This window comes from Scyliorhinus torazame, chromosome 28 (assembly GCF_047496885.1).
Source record: "Scyliorhinus torazame isolate Kashiwa2021f chromosome 28, sScyTor2.1, whole genome shotgun sequence".
NCBI lineage: Eukaryota > Metazoa > Chordata > Chondrichthyes > Carcharhiniformes > Scyliorhinidae > Scyliorhinus > Scyliorhinus torazame.
The window spans coordinates 39012590-39035502 of NC_092734.1; the positions used below are offsets into that span (position 1 = coordinate 39012590).

At 45.4% G+C, this 22913-nt stretch overlaps 1 protein-coding gene across 1 annotated transcript in view; it reads left to right on the forward strand.

Annotated features, from left to right (window-relative positions):
- Window positions 1-22913, forward strand: part of tm9sf3 (transmembrane 9 superfamily member 3) — a 151892-nt gene that overhangs the window by 96557 nt on the left and 32422 nt on the right. Inside the window, exons 9-10 of the mRNA XM_072491867.1 lie at window positions 14717-14847; window positions 18314-18453. Of these exons, the coding sequence (XP_072347968.1) occupies window positions 14717-14847; window positions 18314-18453 (271 nt within the window). The remainder of the gene's footprint in view (window positions 1-14716; window positions 14848-18313; window positions 18454-22913) is intronic.

Here is a 22913-nt window from a genome sequence, read left to right on the forward strand (position 1 = left end):
TTTACCTGGGGCCAATCTTAATGTGAAACTAAACAGCGAATACCACAGGCTCCCTGAATTTGGGGGATGGGGTGGACTGGTGGGTGTGTGGGAAGGAATGATACAAAGAGGGGGAGATAATCATGGCTGATCCGGCAGACATCTCTGCTCACATACACCTGGCATGGGTTGAAGGGAATCTGAACATTCCCGCTCGGTACCTCTGGGGTGCCTGATGAATGAGTCTGTTCATACATATTCCAAGTTTTAAACTGAAGGAATTAACTTGGATCTGCCCATTCACCCATAATAAATAGAAAGCAGAAAAATTGATGATTCATTTTCTCCAGTTTCAAATCTGACAGCCTTTCAGAAATATCTTTTCCATTGCAATCCAAGACTTTCAATGACCTCAGTGAGAAATCAGTGTTTCTGCCGCAATGTCTCTAAATAATTTACTTCAGGTTAGGTTGCAGCTGTATAGGGAGGTTGCAGCTGTATAGGGAGGTTGCAGCTGTATAGGGAGGTTGCAGCTGTATAGAGTGTTGGTGAGGCCACCTGGAGAACTGTGCACCGTTTTGGTCTCCTTACTTGAGAGAGGATGTACTGGCACTGGAGGGGGCGCAGAGGAGATTCACTCGGTTGATTCCGGAGGTTAGAGGTTTGGCTTATGAGGAGAGACTAAGTAGACTGCGACTATACTCATTGGAGTTCAGAAGAATGAGGGAGGATCTTATAAAAACATAGCAGATTATGAAGGATCATGATTATGAAGATTGCAAGTTAGCTAGGAAGGACCTAAAGAGAGAGCTAAGAAGAGCCAGGAGGGGACATGAGAAGTCTTTGGCAGGTAGGATCAAGGATAACCCTAAAGCTTTCTATAGATATGTCAGGAATAAAAGAATGACTAGGGTAAGAGTAGGGCCAGCCAAGGACAGTAGTGGGAAGTTGTGCGTGGAGTCCGAGGAGATAGGAGAGGTGCTAAATGAATATTTTTTGTCAGTATTCACACAGGAAAAAGACAATGTTGTCGAAGAGAATACTGAGATTCAGGCTACTAGACTAGAAGGGCTTCATAAGGAGGAGGTGTTAGCAATTCTGGAAAGTGTGAAAATAGATAAATCCCCTGGGCCGGATGGGATTTATCCAAGGATTCTCTGGGAAGATAGGGAGGAGATTGCTGAGCCTTTGGCTTTGATCTTTAAGTCATCTTTGTCTACAGGAATAGTGCCAGAAGACTGGAGGATAGCAAATGTTGTCCCCTTGTTCAAGAAGGGGAGTAGAGACAACCCCGGTAACTGTTGACCAGTGAGCCTTACTTCTGTTGTGGGCAAAATCTTGGAAAGGTTTATAAGAGATGGGATGTATAATTATCTGGAAAGAAATAATTTGATTAGAGATAGTCAACACGGTTTTGTGAAGGGTAGGCCATGCCTCACAAACCTTATTGAGTTCTTTGAGAAGGTGACCAAACAGGTGGATGAGGGTAAAGCAGTTGATGTGTATATGGATTTCAGTAAAGCGTTTGATAAGGTTCCCCACGGTAGGCTACTGCAGAAAATATGGAGGCATGGGATTTAGGGTGATTTAGCAGTTTGGATCAGAAATTGGCTAGCTGGAAGAAGACAAAACGGTGGTGTTTGATGGGAAATGTTCAGACTGGAGTCCAGTTACTAGTGGTGGACCACAAGGATCTGTTTTGGGGCCACTGCTGTTTGTCATTTTTATAAATGACCTGGAGGAGGGCGTAGAAGGAAGGGTGAGTAAATTTGCAAATGACACTAAAGTCGGTGGAGTTGTGGACAGTGCGGAAGGATGTTACAAGTTACAGAGGGACATAGATAAGCTGCAGCGCTGGGCTGAGAGGTGGCAAATGGAGTTTAATGCAGCAAAGTGTGAGGTTATTCATTTTGGAAGGAATAACAGGAAGTCAGAGTACTGGGCTAATGGTAAGATTCTTGGTAGTGTGGATGAGCAGAGAGATCTTGGTGTCCGTGTACATAGATCCTTGAAAGTTGCCACCCAGGTTGAGAGCGTTGTTAAGAAGGCGTACGGTGTGTTAGCTTTTAATGGTAGAGGGATTGAGTTTCGGAGCCATGAGGTCATGTTGCAGCTGTAGAAAACTGGTACGGCCGCATTTGGAGAATTGCGTGCAATTCTGGTCGCCGCATTATAAGAAGGATGTGGAAGCATTGGAAAGGGTGCAGAGGAGATTTACCAGAATGAACAAAGAACAAAGAAATGTACAGCACAGGAACAGGCCCTTCGGCCCTCCAAGCCCGTGCCGACCATGCTGCCCGACTAAACTACAATCTTCTACACTTCCTGGGTCCGTATCCTTCTATTCCCATCCTATTCCTATATTTGTCAAGATGCCCCTTAAATGTCCCTATCATCCCTGTTTCCACTACCTCCTCCGGTAGCGAGTTCCAGGCACCCACTACCCTCTGCGTAAAAAACTTGCCTCGTACATCTACTCTAAACCTTGCCCCTCTCACCTTAAACCTATGCCCCCTAGTAATTGACCCCTCTACCCTGGGGAAAAGCCTCTGACTATCCACTCTGTCTATGCCCCTCATAATTTTGTATACCTCTATCAGGTCCCCCCTCAACCTCCTTTGTTCCAGTGAGAACAAACCGAGTTTATTCAACCGCTCCTCATAGCTAATGCCCTCCATACCAGGCAACATTCTGGTAAATCTCTTCTGCACCCTCTCTAAAGCCTCCACATCCTTCTGGTAGTGTGGCGACCAGAATTGAACACTATACTCCAAGTGTGGCCTAACTAAGGTTCTATACAGCTGCAACATGACTTGCCAATTCTTATACTCAATGCCCCGGCCAATGAAGGCAAGCATGCCGTATGCCTTCTTGACTACCTTCTCCACCTGTGTTGCCCCTTTCAATGACCTGTGGACCTGTACTCCTAGATCTCTTTGACTTTCAATACTCTTGAGGGTTCTACCATTCACTGTATATTCCCTACCTGCATTAGACCTTCCAAAATGCATTACCTCACATTTGTCCGGATTAAACTCCAACTGCCATCTCTCCGCCCAAGTCTCCAGACAATCTAAATCCTGCTGTATCCTCCGACAGTCCTCATCGCTATCCGCAATTCCACCAACCTTTGTGTCATCTGCAAACTTACTAATCAGACCAGTTACATTTTCCTCCAAATCATTTATATATACTACAAAGAGCAAAGGTCCCAGCACTGATCCCTGTGGAACACCACTGGTCACAGCCCTCCAATTAGAAAAGCATCCCTCCATTGCTACTCTCTGCCTTCTATGGCCTAGCCAGTTCTGTATCCACCTTGCCAGTTCACCCCTGATCCCGTGTGACTTCACCTTTTGTACTAGTCTACCATGAGGGACCTTGTCAAAGGCCTTACTGAAGTCCATATAGACAACATCTACTGCCCTACCTGCATCAATCATCTTAGTGACCTCCTCGAAAAACTCTATCAAGTTAGTGAGACACGACCTCCCCTTCACAAAACCGTGCTGCCTCTCGCTAATACGTCCATTTGCTTCCAAATGGGAGTAGATCCTGTCTCGAAGAATTCTCTCCAGTAATTTCCCTACCACTGAAGTAAGGCTCACCGGCCTGTAGTTCCCGGGATTATCCTTGCTACCCTTCTTAAACAGAGGAACAACATTGGCTATTCTCCAGTCCTCCGGGATATCTCCTGAAGACAGCGAGGATCCAAAGATTTCTGTCAAGGCCTCAGCAATTTCCTCTCCAGCCTCCTTCAGTATTCTGGGGTAGATCCCATCAGGCCCTGGGGACTTATCTACCTTAATATTTTTTAAGACACCCAACACCTCGTCTTTTTGGATCACAATGTGACCCAGGCTATCTACACCCCCCTTCTCCAGACTCAACATCTACCAATTCCTTCTCTTTGGTGAATACTGATGCAAAGTATTCATTTAGTACCTCGCCCATTTCCTCTGGCTCCACACATAGATTCCCTTGCCTATCCTTCAGTGGGCCAACCCTTTCCCTGGCTACCCTCTTGCTTTTTATGTACGTGTAAAAAGCCTTGGGATTTTCCTTAACCCTATTTGCCAATGACTTTTCGTGACCCCTTCTATCCCTCCTGACTCCTTGCTTAAGTTCCTTCCTACTTTCCTTATATTCCACGCAGGCTTCGTCTGTTCCCAGCCTTTTAGCCCTGACAAATGCCTCCTTTTTCTTTTTGACGAGGCCTACAATATCACTCGTCATCCAAGGTTCCCGAAAATTGCCGGATTTATCTTTCTTCCTCACAGGAACATGCCGGTCCTGTATTCCTTTCAACTGCCACTTGAAAGCCATGTCAGAAAAACATGTCAGATGTTGATTTGCCCTCAAACATCCGCCCCCAATCTATGTTCTTCAGTTCCCGCCTAATATTATTATAATTAGCCTTCCCCCAATTTAGCACATTCATCCTCGGACCACTCTTATCCTTGTCCACCAGTACTTTAAAACTTACTGAATTGTGGTCACTGTTACCGAAATGCTCCCCTACTGAAACATCTACCACCTGGCCGGGCTCATTCCCCAATACCCCAATGTTGCCTGGTATGGAGGGAAGATCTTATGAGGGAAGGCTGAGGGACTTGAGGCTGTTTTTGTTAGAGAGAAGAAGGTTAAGAGGTGACTTAATTGAGGCATACAAGATGATCAGAGGATTAGATAGGGTGGACAGTGAGAGCCTTTTTCCTCGGATGGTGATGTCTAGCACGAGGGGACATAGCTTTAAATTGAGGGGAGATAGATCTAGGACAGATGTCAGAGATAGGTTCTTTACTCAGAGTAGTAAGGGTGTGGAATGCCCTCCCTGCAACAATAGTGGACTCGCAAACACTCAAATGGTCATTCGATAGACATATGGACGATAAGGGAATAGTGTAGATGGGCTTTAGAGTGGTTTCACAGGTCGGCGCAACATTGAGGGCCGAAGGGCCTGTACTGCGCTGTAATGTTCTAACGGAATAGGTCGGATAGAAGCAGGGAGGTTGGCGGGTAAAACTAGAACTAGTGGGCATAGCCTCAAAATAAAGGGGGAGCAGATTTAGGACTGACTTGAGGGGGAACTTCTTTACCCAAAGGATTGTGAATCTGTGGAATACCCTGCCCAGTGAAGCAGTTGAGGCTACCTTACATAGAATATAGAACATACAGTGCAGAAGGAGGCCATTCGGCCCATCGAGTCTGCACCGACCCACATAAGCCCTCACTTCCACCCTATCCCCGTAACCCAATAACCCCTCCTCACCCTTTTGGTCACTAAGGGCAATTTAGCATGGCCAATCCACCTAACCTGCACGTCTTTGGATTGGGAGGAAACCGGAGCACCCGGCGGAAACCCACGCAGTCACGGGGAGAACGTGCAGAGTCCGCACAGACAGTGACCCAGCGGGGAATCGAACCCGGGACCCTGGCGCTGTGAAGCCACAGTGCTATCCACTTGTGCTACCGTGCTGCCCTTGTTAAATGTTTTTAAGGCAAAGATAGATAGATTTTTGAACAGTAATGGAATTGAGGGTTATAGTGAGTGAGCGGGTAAGTGGAGATCAGTCCACAAAAAGATCAGCCATGATCTCATTGAATGGCGGAGCAGGCTCAAGGGGCCAGATGGCCGACTCCTAGTTCTTATGTTCAGCTTTTTGTGTACTTTTATTTTCAGTGCATTTGTCTCTTGCATATGTCTGATGTGTAGATCACTCCTAGAATTGGTCCTCTAGCCGATGTCTTTCTCAATCCTCCAAATCCAAACATAGCTTATTTATATTTATTCCCCAATACCAGTTTTTCTTTCTGCCGCTGCCGCCTTCATGCTTCATGCCTTCAACTATATGACCCCAGCTGGCTTTTAAAGCAGACCAAGGCAGGCCAGCAGCACGGTTCAATTCCCGTATCAGCCTCCCCTAACAGGCGCCGGAATGTGGCGACTAGAGGCTTTTCACAGCAACTTCATTTGAAGCCTACTTGTGACAATAAGCGATTTTCATTTCAGTTTTCATTTGCACATCCCATCACCACCCAAACCTGTGATGCTGTCTACCAGGGTCGGGTATTGTGGAGGAGGTTTCATAGAATTTACAGTGCAGAAGGAGGCCATTCGGCTCATCGAGTCTGCACTGGCTCTTGGAAAGAGCACCCTACCCAAAGTCAACACCTAACCTGCACATCTTTGGACTGGGAGGAAACTCCGGAGCACCCGGAGGAAACCCACGCGCACACTGGGAGGATGTGCAGACTCCGCACAGACAGTGACCCAAGCCGGAATCGAACCTGGGACCCTGGAGCTGTGAAGCAATTGTGCTATCCACAATGCTACCGTGCTGCCCGTAATAACCTTTTATTGTCACGAGTCTGAAGTTACTGTGAAAAGCCCCTAGTCGCCACATTCCGGCGCCTGTTTGGGTAAGCCGGTACGGGAATTGAACCCGCGCTGCTGCCCTTGTTCAGCATCACAAACCAGCTATCTAGCCCACTGAGCTAAACCAGCCCTTAGAAATGAAATGAAATGAAAATGGCTTATTGTCACAAGTAGGCTTTAAATGAAGTTACTGTGAAAAGCCCCTAATCACCACATTCCGGTGCCTGTTCGGGGAGACTGGTACGGGAATTGAACCGTGCTGCTGGCCTGCCTTGGTCTGCTTTCAAAGCCAGTGATTTAGCCCTGTGCTAAACCAGTAATGATGTTGTTGTTTATCCTTACTGATTGTGGTCTGTGGGCCAACGCAGCGAGGATCCAGTTGAAGAGGGAGGAGCCAAGTCCTAGGTTTTGGAGTTTTCATATGAGCTTGGTTGGGATTATGGTGTTGAAGGCGGAGCTGCAGTCGATGAATAAGAGCCTGACATGGGCATCCTTCTTGTCGAGATGCTCCAGGGATGAGTGTAGAACTAGGGAAATGGTGTCTTCTGTGGATCGGTTGTGGCGGTATGAGAATTGTATTGGATGAAGGCGTTCTGGGAGTATGGAGTTGGTGTCTCATTTTCAACCTCCCAACGCACTTCATAATGATCGATGTCAAGGCCACTGGATGGTAGTCGTTGTGACACTTGCATGCTGCCATCACCCTGCAAGTATATTTCCCTTGAGTGCCAATCCAGTTTTGTTTAGAATTCTATTATCTGCTCCGCTTCCATTGCCGCCTTAGATGGCAAATTCTTCTAGTCGGTTTAAAAAACATTCTTCCTCTTGTATACCACCTGTATTTCTTGCCCTAAACCTTAAATCCCCTCGGCTGTATGCCATTGGTTAATGGGAACAGCCTTTTCTTGTCTACTTCATCTAAACTTGTTAGATTGTTTTATCTAATCTCCACTCAATCGCCTTTGCAAGGAGGAAAAGCCCAACATCTCCAACCTGACCTTGCAGCTAATATCCCCCATCCATAGAACCCCTACAGTACCCTCTGAAAGAGCACCCTACCCAAGCCCACTTCCCCACCTTTATACCTGTAACCCAACCTAACCCACACATCTTTGGGCACTAAGCGGCAATTTAGCATCCCTAATCCATCTAACAGCACGTCTGTCAGGACTTGTGGGAGGAAACCGGAGCACCCGGAGGAAACCCACGCAGACATGGGGAGAACGTGCAAACTCCACGCAGACGGTGACCCAAGCCGGGAATCGAACCTGGGACTCTGGAGCTGTGAAGCAACTGTGCTAACCACTGTGCTACCGTGCCACCCGTTCATGGCTGATCCACCTAACCTGCACATCTTTGGTCTGTGGGAGGAAACCGGAGTACCCGGAGGAAACTCATGGAGACACGGCAAACTCCACACAAACAGTCACCCGAGGCTGACATTGAACCTGGATACCTTGCGCTGTGATGCAGCAGTGCTAACTACCGTACCACCCATGGATTCTCGGAACCATTTCGGTTAACCGTCTCTGCACCCGCTGAAGGACTCCTCACGCCCTTTCTAGAGAGCGATGACCAGAGCTAGATTATCATAGATTATCATAGAATTTACAGTGCAAAAGGAGGCCATTCGGCCCATTGAGTCTGCACCGACTCTTGGAAAGAGCACCCTATCCAAGGTCAACACCTCCACCCTATCCCCATAACCCAGTAACCCCACCCAACACCAAGGGCAATTTTGGACACTAAGGGGCAATTTATCATGGCCAATCCACCTAACCTGCACATCTTTGGACTGTGGGAGGAAACCGGAGCACCCGGAGGAAACCCACGCACACACTGGGAGGACATGCAGACTCCGCACAGTGACCCAAGCCGGAATTGAACCTGGGACCCTGGAGCTGTGAAGCAATTGTGCTATCCACTATGCTACCGTGCTAACGAGATGCAGTTCTAGTTAGAACTGGGTCTAACCAGAGCTTTATAATTTTACGGGCAACCTCCCTGCTTTGGACCTAATACTTCGATGAAGTCCAAGATCCTTGGGGAACACCAGTAAGTCTATCCCATCAAATCCATTCACGATTTTAACGACCTCCATTCGGTCATCCTCCAGACCTGCATCTTCAGATTTTGCCAATGAGTATATTGACTCTGTTCCCTTGTAAATCTTATTTTTCGACCTCCTTCAATGCCTCCGTGTTGGAGACCAGAACTGTGGTAAACGTCAAGTGTTGCAAAAGTTACTGGTAGGTTATTGGGAACAATTTTTTTTTTAAAACAGACCCTTGAGGGGTCCTAGCAATAAGAACTTCTGCAAATATATATTTTTAAAAAGTAGCTAAAGTAAATGATTCCTGAATAGATGAAACTGGGGAATTAAGGATGCAACAAAATAACGGGGACTTTGAACAGGTATTTTGCTGTAATTTTCCTGCTGGCAAGATCTTCCTCCTCCGGGGAAACGATCTGTATCACTGGGGAAAAGTGTACTCTGCAGACTAAAGGCGACAAGCTCTCTACGTCCGCTGGTTGTAATCTTCCAAAATTCCCCAGATTCTGGAAAGGTCCCAAATGGAAACCACAGGTGTAATGCTACTATTCACCAAAAGAGGGAGACAGAAAGCAGAAAACTCTGGGCCAATTAGCCTAAAATCTGTCTGGCAGCTGGGGATAGGGATTTAATGGAGAAGAATCAAATTATTACAGCACTACGTGGTCAAAAGTCCCTCTGGCCATAGGTGGAAGGTTAAAGGATGCAGGGTTACTGGATGAGGGATACACCAGGCCTGTCGAGGATATTTGTGAAAACGTACATCGCGTAGTGGGTCGAAAGACTTCACTGAAAATGTAACAATGGATCTCAAAATATGGGATAAAGAAAAAATATATATTTTGCTTCGACGTTTTGTCGTCTTGGCAACTAGATTTAGTCAGGCAATGGTAACTTGTAGCAAAGACAAAAAAGTAATAATGGTTAAAATAATTGCAAGGTGGACAGGGGCAGGGCTGGGCACCAGGTAAATTCCCAACGGACAACCGAGGAGAATTTGCTAACGATAAATTCAGGAGTGAGAAAATTTGAATATTGTGGCAATGTACACCGCAGCAGAAAGTGCTTTTAGCAGCGGGACATCGGAGAGGACTCAAGCTGGGATTGACTAAATGCTCCGAAAAAAATTCTGACTAACTGAATTGTAAATGAACAGCTGCTCTAGAATCACGGGAGTCCATTTGGCCCATCATATCTGTACCAACCCTCCGAAAGTGCATCCTAATCTCAGCCCATTCCCTCACCCTATCCCCGTAACCCCACCTAATCTTTTGGACACTAAGGGGCAATTTAGCACAGCCAGTCCACCTAACCTGCACATCGTTGGACTGTGGGAGGAAACCGGAGCACCCGGAGGAAACCCACGCAGACATGGGGAGAACGTGCAAACTCCTCACAGATGTTAACCCAAGGGTGGAATTTAACCCGGGTCCCTGGTGCTGTGAGACAGCAGTGTTAACCACTGTGCCACACCGGTGCATTATAAATGAGAAGGGCAGAAAAATGGCGGCACAGGAAAAGTCACAGGAAAAGTCAATGGTAATCTTGGAACATGGCAACCAAACGGAGAGAGAACATCCCACATGGCTTATGGGCACAGGTAACACTCGGACAGAACCGGAACAGATGATTGAAACTGAAGATGCACCGTGTGTATGTGCCAGATGTGTACAAACAACAGATTGTGGCAGATGATGATGGGCTGAATAGACCAAGTGATAGTGAAGATCCGGGTAGGGCCATTTATCAGTAGTAGCCCACATAGGGACAGGAGATAGGGGGCACAGGTTATCAAGAACAAGAACAACAACCAAAAACAGGTGGAGAGTGACACAAGTAGAAGCCCATTCAGCAGAGAAGCTCTAGTGGCCACGAACAAGCAAGATGGTAAATTAGTAAAGGAGACAAAACGAAAAGAACATGACAATTGGATAGGAGAAAGTACTCCCCGATGATACTTATGCTGAGGCTAGACTGTTGTTTGGTGATTTGAGGGGCAGTTGAGACAGATAAAATTATAAAGGAATTCAAAATTCGAAGCCAGGCTACTGGAGCTTTTAGGTCTTTCGAGTTGGACATGCGGTGACTAAGTTGGGACCTTTCCATATATTAATCACTTTATGAAGCTCTTTCTGATATCAGTCTTTTTCCTGAGTATCTTTAAGAGTTTGAACCTGTGACCTGACGTCTGACTAAATTAGTCAAATATATTTTCTGCCTTGATTTTTTTTCTAAATTGTCTACGGTTTCATGAGGCAGCCTCTCCGGTGTCTCCTTATTAAAGATTCTCCTAACTCCGCCCTCTAAAGTTAGCAGACCGCTTGCAAAATACAAAGGGCAGTACAGGGGTTAGCACTGCGGCCTCAGCGCTAGGTTTGATTCCGACCTCAGGTGACTGGAGTTTGCACCTTCTCCCCATGTCTGCGTGGGTTTCCTCCGGGTGCTCCGGTTTCTCCCCCCCCTCAGCCCAAAGATGAGCAGGTTAGGTGGATTGGCCTTGCTAAAATTGCCCTTTAGTGTCCAAAAGGTAAGGTGGGGTTACGGTGATAGGATGGGAGGGCGGGCCTAGGTAGGGTGTACCTTCCGAGAGCTGGTGCAGGCTCAATGGGTCGAATGGCCTCCTTCCAGGATTAAGGAATTGAACAAATGAATGGATATGATTGGGTGGTGGAAATTTAATAAATATCTGGCTGCATAAATACTTAATACAATACATAATACTCCATGACTTGCTGAAATAACCATGAGCGAAGTTGAAAGAATCAATCTTTGGTTGATTAAGCACTCCATTTCCAAACCCCGTTGGATAGCACCAAACCTGCTGAACATATTCGAGCAAAAGATTAGAGTATGAGTTGGAGAAGTATATCTAGTTCTGCCAATACCACATCAAAGACATATTCACACTTTGGAGCAGTGGCTCGTCGATCTAGGGGTATGATTCTCGCTTAGGGGTTTCCATTCCAATAAAATATGAGGCCCCAGGTTCAAATCCCGGACGAGCCCAGAAAAGCATTTTCACGGGCGGCACAGTTGCACAGTGGTTAGCACTGTTGCTTCACAGCACCAGGGCCCCGGGTTCGATTCCCGGCTTGGGTCACTGTCTGTACGGAGTCTGCACGTTCTCCCCGTGTCTGCTTGTGTTTCCTCCGGGTGCTCCAGTTTCCTCCCACAAGTCCCGAAAGACGTGCTTGTTAGGTGAATTGGACATTCTGAATTCTCCCTCTGTGTACCCGAACAGGCGCCGGAATGTGGCGACTCGAGGCTTTTCACAGTAACTTCATTGCAGTGTTAATGTAAGCCTACATGTGACACTAATAAAACGTATTCTCTAGATGTGACTGTTGGGTCCGGGGTTATCCCAATGGTTGGGTATCGCAGGTGAAAACTCTTGGAATCATTTAAGAAACGATTGAATGCGATAATGGAATTGCAAGTGTTTCTAGTTACATGATGGTTGAAATGTCCGCAGCTTGCTGTCTTGTGGATTTTCACTATTTAGGGTAGCTTTGTAAAACCTTTGGTTTGGTGCTGCATGAATAGTGAAGTCAATGATGGATTATTTGTTTTTTTAAATTTAGCATACCCAATTTTTTTCCCCAATTAAGGGGCAATTTAGTGTGGCCAATCCACTGAGCCTGCACATCTGTGGGTTGTGGGGGTGAAACCCACGCAGACACTGGGGGAATGGACCTTCGGCACCGCGAGGCAGCAGTGCTAACCACTGCACCACCGTGCTGCCCGCTAATGACTGACTATTGAGTGCTCCTTTAGGTTCCAAGAATGGAGTAGACTTCTTGAATCTATTATTTCATAGATTTTTTGGAGAACCGGTGTCTGAATGGGCCTTTTTAAAATTGAGATGAATTGGCAAAATTAATCTGAGCAAATTTATAATAACAAAGGATTCAGGTCTAGGGAAACTTCTCACGGAAAGGGAAAAAGTTATTGGAGTGAGTTACAAGGGAAAGCATTTGAAGTAGTCAGCACAAATGGTTTAAGAGAGAATTTATAGAGAGAGGGGCGGATATGGTGAGGTGAGAATTGTTACTGAAGAACAATGGTGAGCCTGTTGGTCCAAATGGCCTTTTCCTGTCGCAGGATCTGTGTTAACAGCATATGGTGTCCCTTTTAAAGGGCAATGATGACTATCGGAAGGTGGACAGCTGGATTTTGGTAGTGTGGGATCGGCTTGTATTTTACTAAAAGCAGCAGCTGGACGGGCGTTTGTGCTGATACTTGGAAGTGCGAAGAAAATGAGGAAGGCTGGTGATCTCTCGTGTCAGAAGTGTGGGTTCGTGCAGCTTGTGTGATTAACTTGAAGTATATCGATCCACTCGTTTCTCACGGCTTATATTAAAGATTCCATTTTGGTGCTGCTGTGGAATTTTGAGTATTATTGTGCTCAAGCTGTTTGATTTATCCAGGAAAACCCCCAACTCTCTGTGCCCCATGCTTTATTAATCTGTCATGGGCAATAAGTCTGGTTGCAAGGATGTGGGTGATCTGCATGATGTACAAAAACTGTTTTCTAATGTACATCATTAATGCAGAGCTGAAGTGTCTGCTGTCGTGTTTTTCAATCCACTGCCAGAGGTTTGTACTCTTTCTAAGCATGACGAGCGACGCCTGTAAGGCTTCATTTGTGCTTACTCCGTCCGATACATGGTGTAAAGGCATTAATCTGGGGCGGCACGGCGGTGCAGTGGTTAGCACTGCTGCCTCACGGCGCTGAGGACCCGGGTTCCATCCCGGCCCCGGGTGACTGTCCCTGTGGAGTTGTACATTCTTCCCGTGTCTGCGTGGGTCTCACCCCCGCAACCCAAAGATCTGCAGGGTAGGTGGATTGGCCACGCTAAATTGCCCCTTAATTGGAAAGGTTAAATAAAACGTAAAGGCACTAATCTTTCTCCCAATCTCGAATTTGGTGTAGGAAAATTGGGAGTGGCTTCATAGTAAGTCTTGGTCTACTCATCCATAATATAAAAATGTGCTCATTATTTTGAGATGGCGGGTCGAGTTTTCAGGGCAATTTAAATGTCCCCCAGGAACTTTGAGGTAAGCCACACAAAATAAGAACGAAAACGGATGAAGTAAAGTGTTAAACCGATATCAGCAGGGCTGCCTTTATTCAGTGAAAGCATTTAGCATGACTTGCCAGGTAATGGAGGCTGCAATGTCGGTTTGGAATGCAGTTAGAGATTTCGGATGCAATGAGATGAGCTTCATAATCTAAATCTTTGACTTGGCTTCTAATTATATGCGTGAGCCCAGACCATAAATGATGGGCCATTCATCTACGGAAGGCCCACTGTCCTCGCGCGGCATTTCCACACTACACTGCAGCAGGTGACCCGGCTCACTTCCCAAAAGCCGGAATGCCGGCTGCTGCATCGCCCTTTTCATTAGCCTGGAGGTGTTCAGCCACATTGCATCTTAGCTGTGTCATTTGCTCATACGTAGAAACATCTGGATACGTAGGGAATTGAATCACACATGTTTGCTGTACGGCCACCGCATCCTTCCTGTAATAAAATGCTTTATTACTGCCGGAAAAGTGAGGCACGAAAGCTGTGCCTTGCTTCTTCTCTCTCATACTTGTATATTTAAACTGCACCACTTGTTTCACACTCTCTTAAATAGAGTTTATATCACGTCTGGGAGTAACTGGACACTGGTGCATTTTTATGGTGGGAATTGCAAGCACATGAGGCTTCTGTGATTTAACCCAGCTCACATTTGGCCCGCAATGGTGTTCCCTGCTTCCATTTCCATTATCCCTTTGCTGCTCTCATTGTTTACAACTAAATTGCTAAAAATTTAGTGCCGGGGTGCAGTTTCATAGTTTATTCTGAATTCTCCCTCAGTACCTGAACAGGCGCTGGAATGTGGCGACTAGGGGATTTTCACAGTAACTTCATTGTAGTGTTAAAGTAAGCCTAATATAATAATATAATCTTCTATTGTCACATGTATGATGTTACTGTGAAAAGCCACTAGTCGCCAAATTCCGGCGCCTGTTTGGGTAAGCTGGTACGGGAATTGAACCCGGTAAGCTGGTACGGGAATTGAACCCGCGCTGCTGGCCTTGTTCTGTATTACAAACCAGCTGTCTAGCCCACTGAGCTAAACCAGTCTCTCCTTGTGACAATAAAGATTATTAAACTTGCATTCTTGTTCAAGTTGTTAACTCATTTTCCTGTGTGAGTATCATATGGAGTGAAATGTAAGCCCATTAAAGCAGGGTGGATACTGATCACGTAACCAAATTTAATTCTGACTTTCTGCTTTTTATCTGTAAACAGGCCGGAGATGGATAAAGCAGATGTTTATTGGGGCATTCCTGGTCCCGGCCATGGTGTGCGGCACTGCATTCTTCATAAACTTCATTGCAATGTATTATCACGCATCACGAGCTATTCCTTTTGGAACAATGGTAAGCATGTCAGAATTTAACACGAGCAACACGCCCTTACATCCCAAATCTTCACAAAGCTGAGTATAAATGCAAGAAGTCATTCAGTTTGTCCTCTCATAGCAAAATGTGTCTCCCTCCGCAAAGCACCAAGTATTATCTTTGCACACAGACTTCCTCGCTGACATTAGGCTGAACCTGCCTTTTACTGTTAACCCTATGTCCTTGTTCACTTTATGTGGCTCTGAAAAGTCTTCCATTATTGAAATAATTTTAAAGCTGAAGTATTGAGTCGTTTCTAAAACTGAATGGAGCATTCAATGTGGCTCGCCTGGTGTCCGCTCTACCCCCTCCAGCTGAATATTTAGACCATAAAGGCAGCTTTTCACTAACTTCATTTGAAGCCTACTTGTGACAATAAGCGATTTTCATTTCATTTTCAAATATGTGAGACTCGCGCGTGTGCTCAAAACTGTGCTCTTAAGTGTTATTCCTGCATCACCACGCCCCTGACCTACCTCTGGATGGCGTCTCCGCGCTGCCTTGAAGCAATGACCTTTTTGCCACGGCTGTCTTGACATTCGAATCTGGAATGGGCTGGCATTATTTTAAATGATTTTATTCATCAAAATAAAACCCCAAAGTTTCTATTTGAATTCTTTTTTATCGAGGAGTCGAAACTTGAGGTCTGTTTCTTTTTGTACGGGGCGGGAAGAAGAGGGGACAAAAATCTGAGAGGCCAGTGGTGTGAAGGAAAAGGCCAAATGGTCCCTTTTTCCAGTGTTTAAAACTGGTTTGAAGATCCAAGGATGGCCAAGGGAGACTCCCGCCAAACAAATGGCTGAAACTCTCTGTCAATGCCCAAAACTGTCCTGTCTGTAGCAAGATATCACCTCTACCTTAAAGGTGCCCCAGTGATCAGCGATATTTCGGCTCGAGACCTTTAGTTCCAATCTGCAGCGAATAGTTTGACTGTTTAGCACTGCAGTCGATGGAGAACATCGGCGCGCTGCAGGCGTCTTTAGAAGTTGGGATATTTTAAACTAGAGCTCAGGATAATCGGCGTTCTCTGGGATTTCCGCAATCAGGGATAACAACAGTCACATTTCACACAGCTTTTCAGACAGCAGAATAAAAAATCAGGTGCCAATAAAGCAGTAATTTGATTTAGACTGAGAAAGAGAAGAAATTATGAGACTATGGCAGTAAGAAAATTCTGTAATAAATTCACTAACCAGTTCTCAACTTGTAAGCAATATGTAAAGCAGCCGGGCACATCACACAGAAGGAACCACAGCATTCGCGAGGCAGACCCGACCCTGATTGCTCCCATAGCAGATTAATTTTAATGCGACCCACTAATATTTTAGACTTCACTTGGAATTGCTTTTATTACTAAACAAATAACCTACCAATAGCAGTTTTGGGTCCCCTTTCTAAGGAAGGATGTGCTGGCCTTGGAAAAGGTCCGGAGGGGGTTCACAAGAATGATCCCTGGAATGAAGAGCTTGTCGTATGAGGAATGGTTGGGGACTCTGGGTCTGTACTGGTTGGAGTTTAGAAGGATGAGGGGGGGATCTTATTGAAACTTACAGGATACTGCGAGGCCTGGATAGAGTGGACGTGGAGAGGATGTTTCCACTTGTAGGAAAAACTAGAACCAGAGGAGACCATCTCAGACTAAAGGGACGATCCTTTAAAACAGAGATGAGGAGGAATTTCTTCAGCCAGAGGTGAATCTGTGGAACTCTTTGCTGCAGAAGGCTATGGAGGCCAAATCACTGAGTGTCTTTAAGACAGAGATAGATAGGTTCTTGATTAATAAGGGGATCAGGTGTTATGGGGAGCAGGCAGGAGAATGGGGATGAGAAAAATATCAGCCATGATTGAATGGCGGAGCAGACTCGATGGGCCGAGTGGCCTAATTCTGCTCCTATGTCTTATGGTCTTATAACCCTCAAAGTTGTAATGCTAAACTAATACTTTGCTAAATCGCAGGAAAGCCTGCACGGGTTGTAGCTCTGACTTGAGTTCCCTTTAATGAAGCCAAATTGACCTTGATTCCAATCGTACGACAAGTTTGAGGTGAAGAGAAGCCGTTTGATGAGCCACAGCTGCATTATGATCTCAGTCGCAACTTAGAGACTGAATTCACAAGAACAAAGAAAAATTACAGCACAGGAACAGGCCCTTCGGCCCTCCCAGCCTGCGCCGATCCAGATCCTCTATCTAAAACTGTCGCCTATTTTCTAAGGATCTGTATCCCTCTGCCATCCCATTCATGTATCTGTCTAGATATATCTTAAATGACGCTATCGTGCCCGCCTCTACCACCTCCGCCGGCAATGCATTCCAGGCACCCACCACCCTCTGCGTAAAGAACTTTCCACGCACATCTCCCTTAAACCTTTCCCCCCTCAACCTCCGTCTTTCTAATGAAAATAATCCGAATCTACTCAACCTCTCTTCATAGCTAGCGCCCTCCATACCAGGCAACATCCTGGTGAACGTCCTCTGCACCTTCTCCAAAGCATCCACATCCTTTTGGTAATGTGGCGACCAGAACTGCACGCAGTGTTCCAAATGTGGCCGAAACAAAGTCTTATACAACTGTAACATGACCTGCCAACTCTTGTACTCAATACCCCTTCCGATGAAGGAAAGCATGCCGTATGCCTTCTTGACCACTCTATCGACCTGCGCAGCCACCTTCAGGGTACAATGGACCTGAACACCCAGATCTCTGAAGTAGCACCAGAGAATATAGTTGTTTGTTTCTTATGGCTAATCAGCCAAGAGTTGAGGGGTTTTCATTCCGGTAGAATGTTTCTTAATTCATATTCACTTTGGCTTAATGTATGAGAACCCAAAGTGACGGATATGAAACCTTCAGCTTCAAAGTTAAATCTCTGTACCTTTCTTTGATCGGTTGTGGGCATTGTGATGTCAGGATTTTCCAGCAAATTGTTCATATTTTAATGGATTGTGCTCTCACGTTTGTTTTAATGGATCTATGATGCCCATTAATCATTCCTCCAGTAGACAGGGGAGTTCAAGATATCCTCCGTTGGTGGAAATTCTCAGCCAATAATCCCATCTCTATGGATTGACCTGACTTTGATGAATACAGTTGAGGCTCCTTCTTTAAACGCTTTTAAGAAAAATATAGATGCCTTTCTAAAGAATAATGGGATTCGGGGATATGGTGTACGGGCCGGAGAGTGGAACTGAGTCCACAAAGATCAGCCATGATCTCATTAAATGGCGGAGCAGGCTCGAGGGGCCAGATGGCCGACTCCTGTTCCTAGTTCTTATGAATACTATGCAGCACTTGCAGCCACCCGTTATCTGCATGCAATCATTTTCAAACCTAGTCACGCCAATGAGGGATTACAGTTTATCAAGACATTTCAGTGATGCAATATAAACAAAATGCGCAGTGGAATTGAGTTGACTTTTAAGACACTTTTTGTTTTCCTTCTTGAAGGTTGCTGTGTGCTGCATCTGTTTCTTTGTCATCCTCCCACTGAATCTGGTGGGGACTATTCTTGGTAGAAATATGTCGGGACAGCCCAACTTTCCTTGTCGTGTCAATGCAGTACCACGTCCAATTCCGGAGAAGAAATGGTGAGTGCATAGCAACAGTTTATTAAACATTTGGTGGGTTATGCATTGTTGGCTTTTAAAAGTAAAATGCATTAAACGTGTTAAACCTGCAAATTGGCAAACATGGAGCTAATTTCTATTTCGAAAGCTCCGAGTTGGATAAATCGGTGGTGACGTTTGCGGTATCCTTGGTATTGTTGGAATTACTTTGGATGCCTTGAGTTTGCTTTTTGGATTTCGAGTCCGTCTCATGCACCCTAGTAGAATGCAGTCACGTTTCTTGTGGGATTAGTCTCGTATAGTCAGCATTGAGTGTTTCTTCACGTAGCGACATTTAAACTGCTGAAGAAAGATTATGAAACAAACCTTGACACTGAGCCACAGAAATAAAGATGTGAGGACAGATGGCCAAAAGGTTGGTCAAAGAGGCAGGTTTTGAGAAGCGCTTTGGAGGAGGTGGGAGAGATTCAGGGAGAGAATTTCGGAGCTTACCGACCGAGGCAGCTGTAGGCACAATCTTCAGTAGTGGGACATATAATTTAGGGGATTTTGTTTGGCGGGTGCGGTGGTTGCTGGGAAATGAGGCCAGAATTGTGCAGCATCAACATCCGAGTTGTCGGGCTGCAGGAATATCGAGCTGCTGTAAACCGTCTGGCCCTCCCAGCCTATTTACTGCATGGCGGCTGAGTTACCTCAACACCATCTTCCTGCACTATCCCCATATCCCTTGATATCACTGGTATCTAGAAATCTATCACCCTCTGTTTTGAACACACTCCAGAGCAGCAGGAATATGGCAGAGAGAATAAATGTGAAGCTATCCAATTTGGTGGGATAAAACAAATTGAGAGACTCATTATCATTCGATAAGGGGACCGTAAGTGTACACAATACACCAGGTGTGGTTTCACCAAGGCTCTATACAATTGTAGCAAGATTGCCTTCCTCCTGTACTCAAATCCTCGGACAATAAAGGCTAACGCACCATTTTCCTCCCTAATTGCTTGTTGCACCTGCATGTTGGCTGTCAGCGATTTAGGACCAAGAACACTCCGGTTTCCCAGTCTCTCTCAATTTGTTTTTTCCCACCAAATTGGATAACTTCACATTTATTCTCTCTTGCCATGTTCTTGCCCACTCACTTAGCGTGTCTCAAGTCTCTTTGAAGCCTCATTGCATCCTCCTCACAAATCACACTCCAGTTTTGTCATCAGCAAACTTGGAAATATTACATTTGGTTCCCACATCCAAACGTGAATAGCCAGGGCCCAAGCACTGACCATTGAGGTACCCCCACGAGTCACAGCACGCCAAGCTGAGAATGACCCATTTATCTCTATACTCTTCTGACCATTAACCAATCCTCATTCCATGCCAGTATATTTCCCCAATCCCATGGGCTCTAACTTTTCATAACTACTCACCTGTGTAGGACTTATTTGAAAACCTTCTGAAAATAAATGGGTCATTCAAAATGTAGTTGAGGATGAGATCAGATCAGTCATGATCTCATTGAATGGCGGAGTGGACTCGATGGGCCGAATGGCCTACTCCAGCGTCTTATGACATTCCAGCCCCATTAATTTCTCCAGCACTACTTTTACACTAATACTAATTTATTTCAGATCCTCAATCTCATGGCTCTCCAATGTCCAGGGAGAATTTTGGTATCCTCCATGAAAATTGATTGATTGATTTATTGCCTCGTGTACTGAGATACAGTGAAAAGTATTCTGCGTACAGCCCATACAGATCGTTCCATACATGGGGGAAAAAACCCAGAGGACATGCATAAATACTCAATGTAAATACATAGACACAGGTAGCGGGTAAAGTGGGTGAAGACAAAAGAACAAAGAAAAGTACAGCACAGGAACAGGCCCCTCGACCCTCAAAGCCTGCACCGACCATGCTGCCCGTCTAAACTAAAACCTTCCACACTTACGGGATCTGTATCCCTCTATTCCCATCCTATTCATGTATTTGCCAAGGCATTTTGCTTAAATGTCACTATTGTCCCTGCTTCCACCATCTCCGGCAACGAGTTCCAGGCACCCACTAACCTCTGTGTAAAAATACAAAACTTCCCTTGCACATCTCCTCTAAACTTTGCCCCTCGCACCTTAAACCTATGCCCCCTAGTAATTGACTCTTCCACCCTGAGGAAAAAGCTCCTGACTATCCACTCTGTCTATGCCCCTCATAATTTTGTAGACTTCTATCAGGTCGCCCCTCAACCTCTCACCTCCAGTGAGAACAAACCGAGTTTATCCCACCACCCCTCCATACCAGGCAACATCCTGGTAAACCTCAAAGTATTTAAGTAGACATACAAAGTATTTGTTTATTGTCTCTACCATTTCCTTATTCCCCACTATAGATTCTCTGCCTGCAGTGGTCCCACATTTGTATTTAGTAACCTTTTCCTTCTAACATACCTGGAGAAGCTTTTACCGTCTGTTTTTATGTTTGCTATTTTAATTTCATGTTCTATTTTCTCTTCCTCAATTTCTTGGTTCTCTGTGCTGAATTTAAAAATGCTCTCAATCCTCAGGCTTGCTACTTTTTTGGCAACTTTCGATGACTCTTCGTTCGGCCTAATAGACTAATAGAATCTTTAACTTGTTAGCCACGGTTGGATTACTTTTCCTGCTGGCTTTTTGTACCTTACAGGCATGTAAATTTGTTGCAAACCATGTATTAATTCTTTAAGTGCTTGCCATTGCTACACCCCAATCTACCTGAGCCAACCCGCCCCTCATTCCTTCATGGATTCCTTTGTTTGGATTTAAACCTCAGTTTTGGATTGACCTACAACACTTTCAAACATCATGTAAAGTTCTATCATGGTCACGAAAGGCTCTTTTACGACCAGATACCTGCTTCTCGTACAATACTAGATCTAAAATAGCCCATTCTCTGGTTGGTTCCTCAACAAACTTTTGTAGAAAACAATGTGTCCACTCCAGAAATTGGCCCTCTGCATTCATGCTAATTACGTTTAGGCAGTCTATATGTAGATTGAGGTCCCCCATGATTACTGTGTTCCTTGTTACATGCACCTCTAATTTCCTGATTTATTCTGTACCCAACATCGCCACTCGCATCCGGTGACCTCTAAACAACTCCTATCAAAGGTGTGCTGCCCTTTGCTGTCCCCTAGCTCCACCCAAACTGATTCTTTTTCCAATCCAAGATTCTCTCTCATTATTGTACCACTCCCATCCTTTATTAACAGTGCAACCCCACTCCCTTTTCCTTTTAGCCTATCCTTCCTAAATGCCAAATGCGCTTGAACTTTCAGTTCCCAGTCTTGGTTACCCTTCAGCCACATCTCTGTAGGCAATTAGAACACATTACTTCTATTTGTGCCGTCAATTCATCTATCTTGTTGTGAATGCTACGTGCATTCAAATAGAGTGCCTTTCGTTCTTAATTATTGTCCCAATCTCTGGCTTTAGTTGCTGGCGCACTCTTGTGTTTGGCCATTCTGTCCATTCCTGATGCAGTTTGACAACCATTTAGAACCAGAGGACAGTTAGGGCACAGAAAGAGCCATTCAGCCCATCCTGTCTGTGCCAGCCGGAAAAAAGAAAATGAATTAGCTATCTTTTTTAAAATTCCATTGTTGCTTTCCTGCTCTCTTACCTTCACTCTCTTTGGCTTATCACAACTTCCCTCACCCCCACTATTTAGTTTTGAGATAGTCCTGGTATATGAATCATGCAACGTTAGTATGCAAATACAGCCAGTGATTAGGAAGGCAAATGGAAAGTTGTTGTTTATTGCGGGGTGGGAGTGGATGTTTTGTGACAGTTGTATCAGCTACTGGTGAGACCACATCGTGTTTTGGTCTCCGTTATTTGATAGGACACAATTGCATTAGAAGCAGTTCAAAGACTGTTCACTCGACTGATTCCTGGAATGAGGGGGTTGAATGAGGATAGGTTGGGCCTTAACGCGTTGGAGTGTAGAAGATCAAGCATTGATTTCATTGAAATCTATTGGATCCTGAGGGAATTTGGCAGGGTGGGTACTGAAAGGATGTTTCCCATTCCTGGGAGATTAAAACTAGGGGGCACAGTTTCAAAATGAGGGGGTCTCCCATTTAAGATGGAGGTGAGAATTGTTTCCGAGGGCCATGAACCTGGAACACTCGTTCCCCGACAGCGGTGGAGGCAGGGCCATTGAATATTGTTACGGCCAGACTAGATTGAGTCCTTTGTCAATGAAGAATCTCAATTGCCCTTGAGAAGGTGTGGTGAGTGCCACCTTGAACAACTGCAGTTCACGTGCTGTAGGCACATCCATTGTGCTGTTAGGAAGGGAGTTTCTGGATTGTGACTCAGCGACAGTGAAGGAACGGCCGATATATTTCCAAGTCAGGATGGTGAATGACTTGGAGGGGACCCTCCAGGTGGAGGTGTTTGCACGTATCTGCTGCCCATGTATGATAGTTAGGAATGGATAATTCCATGGAG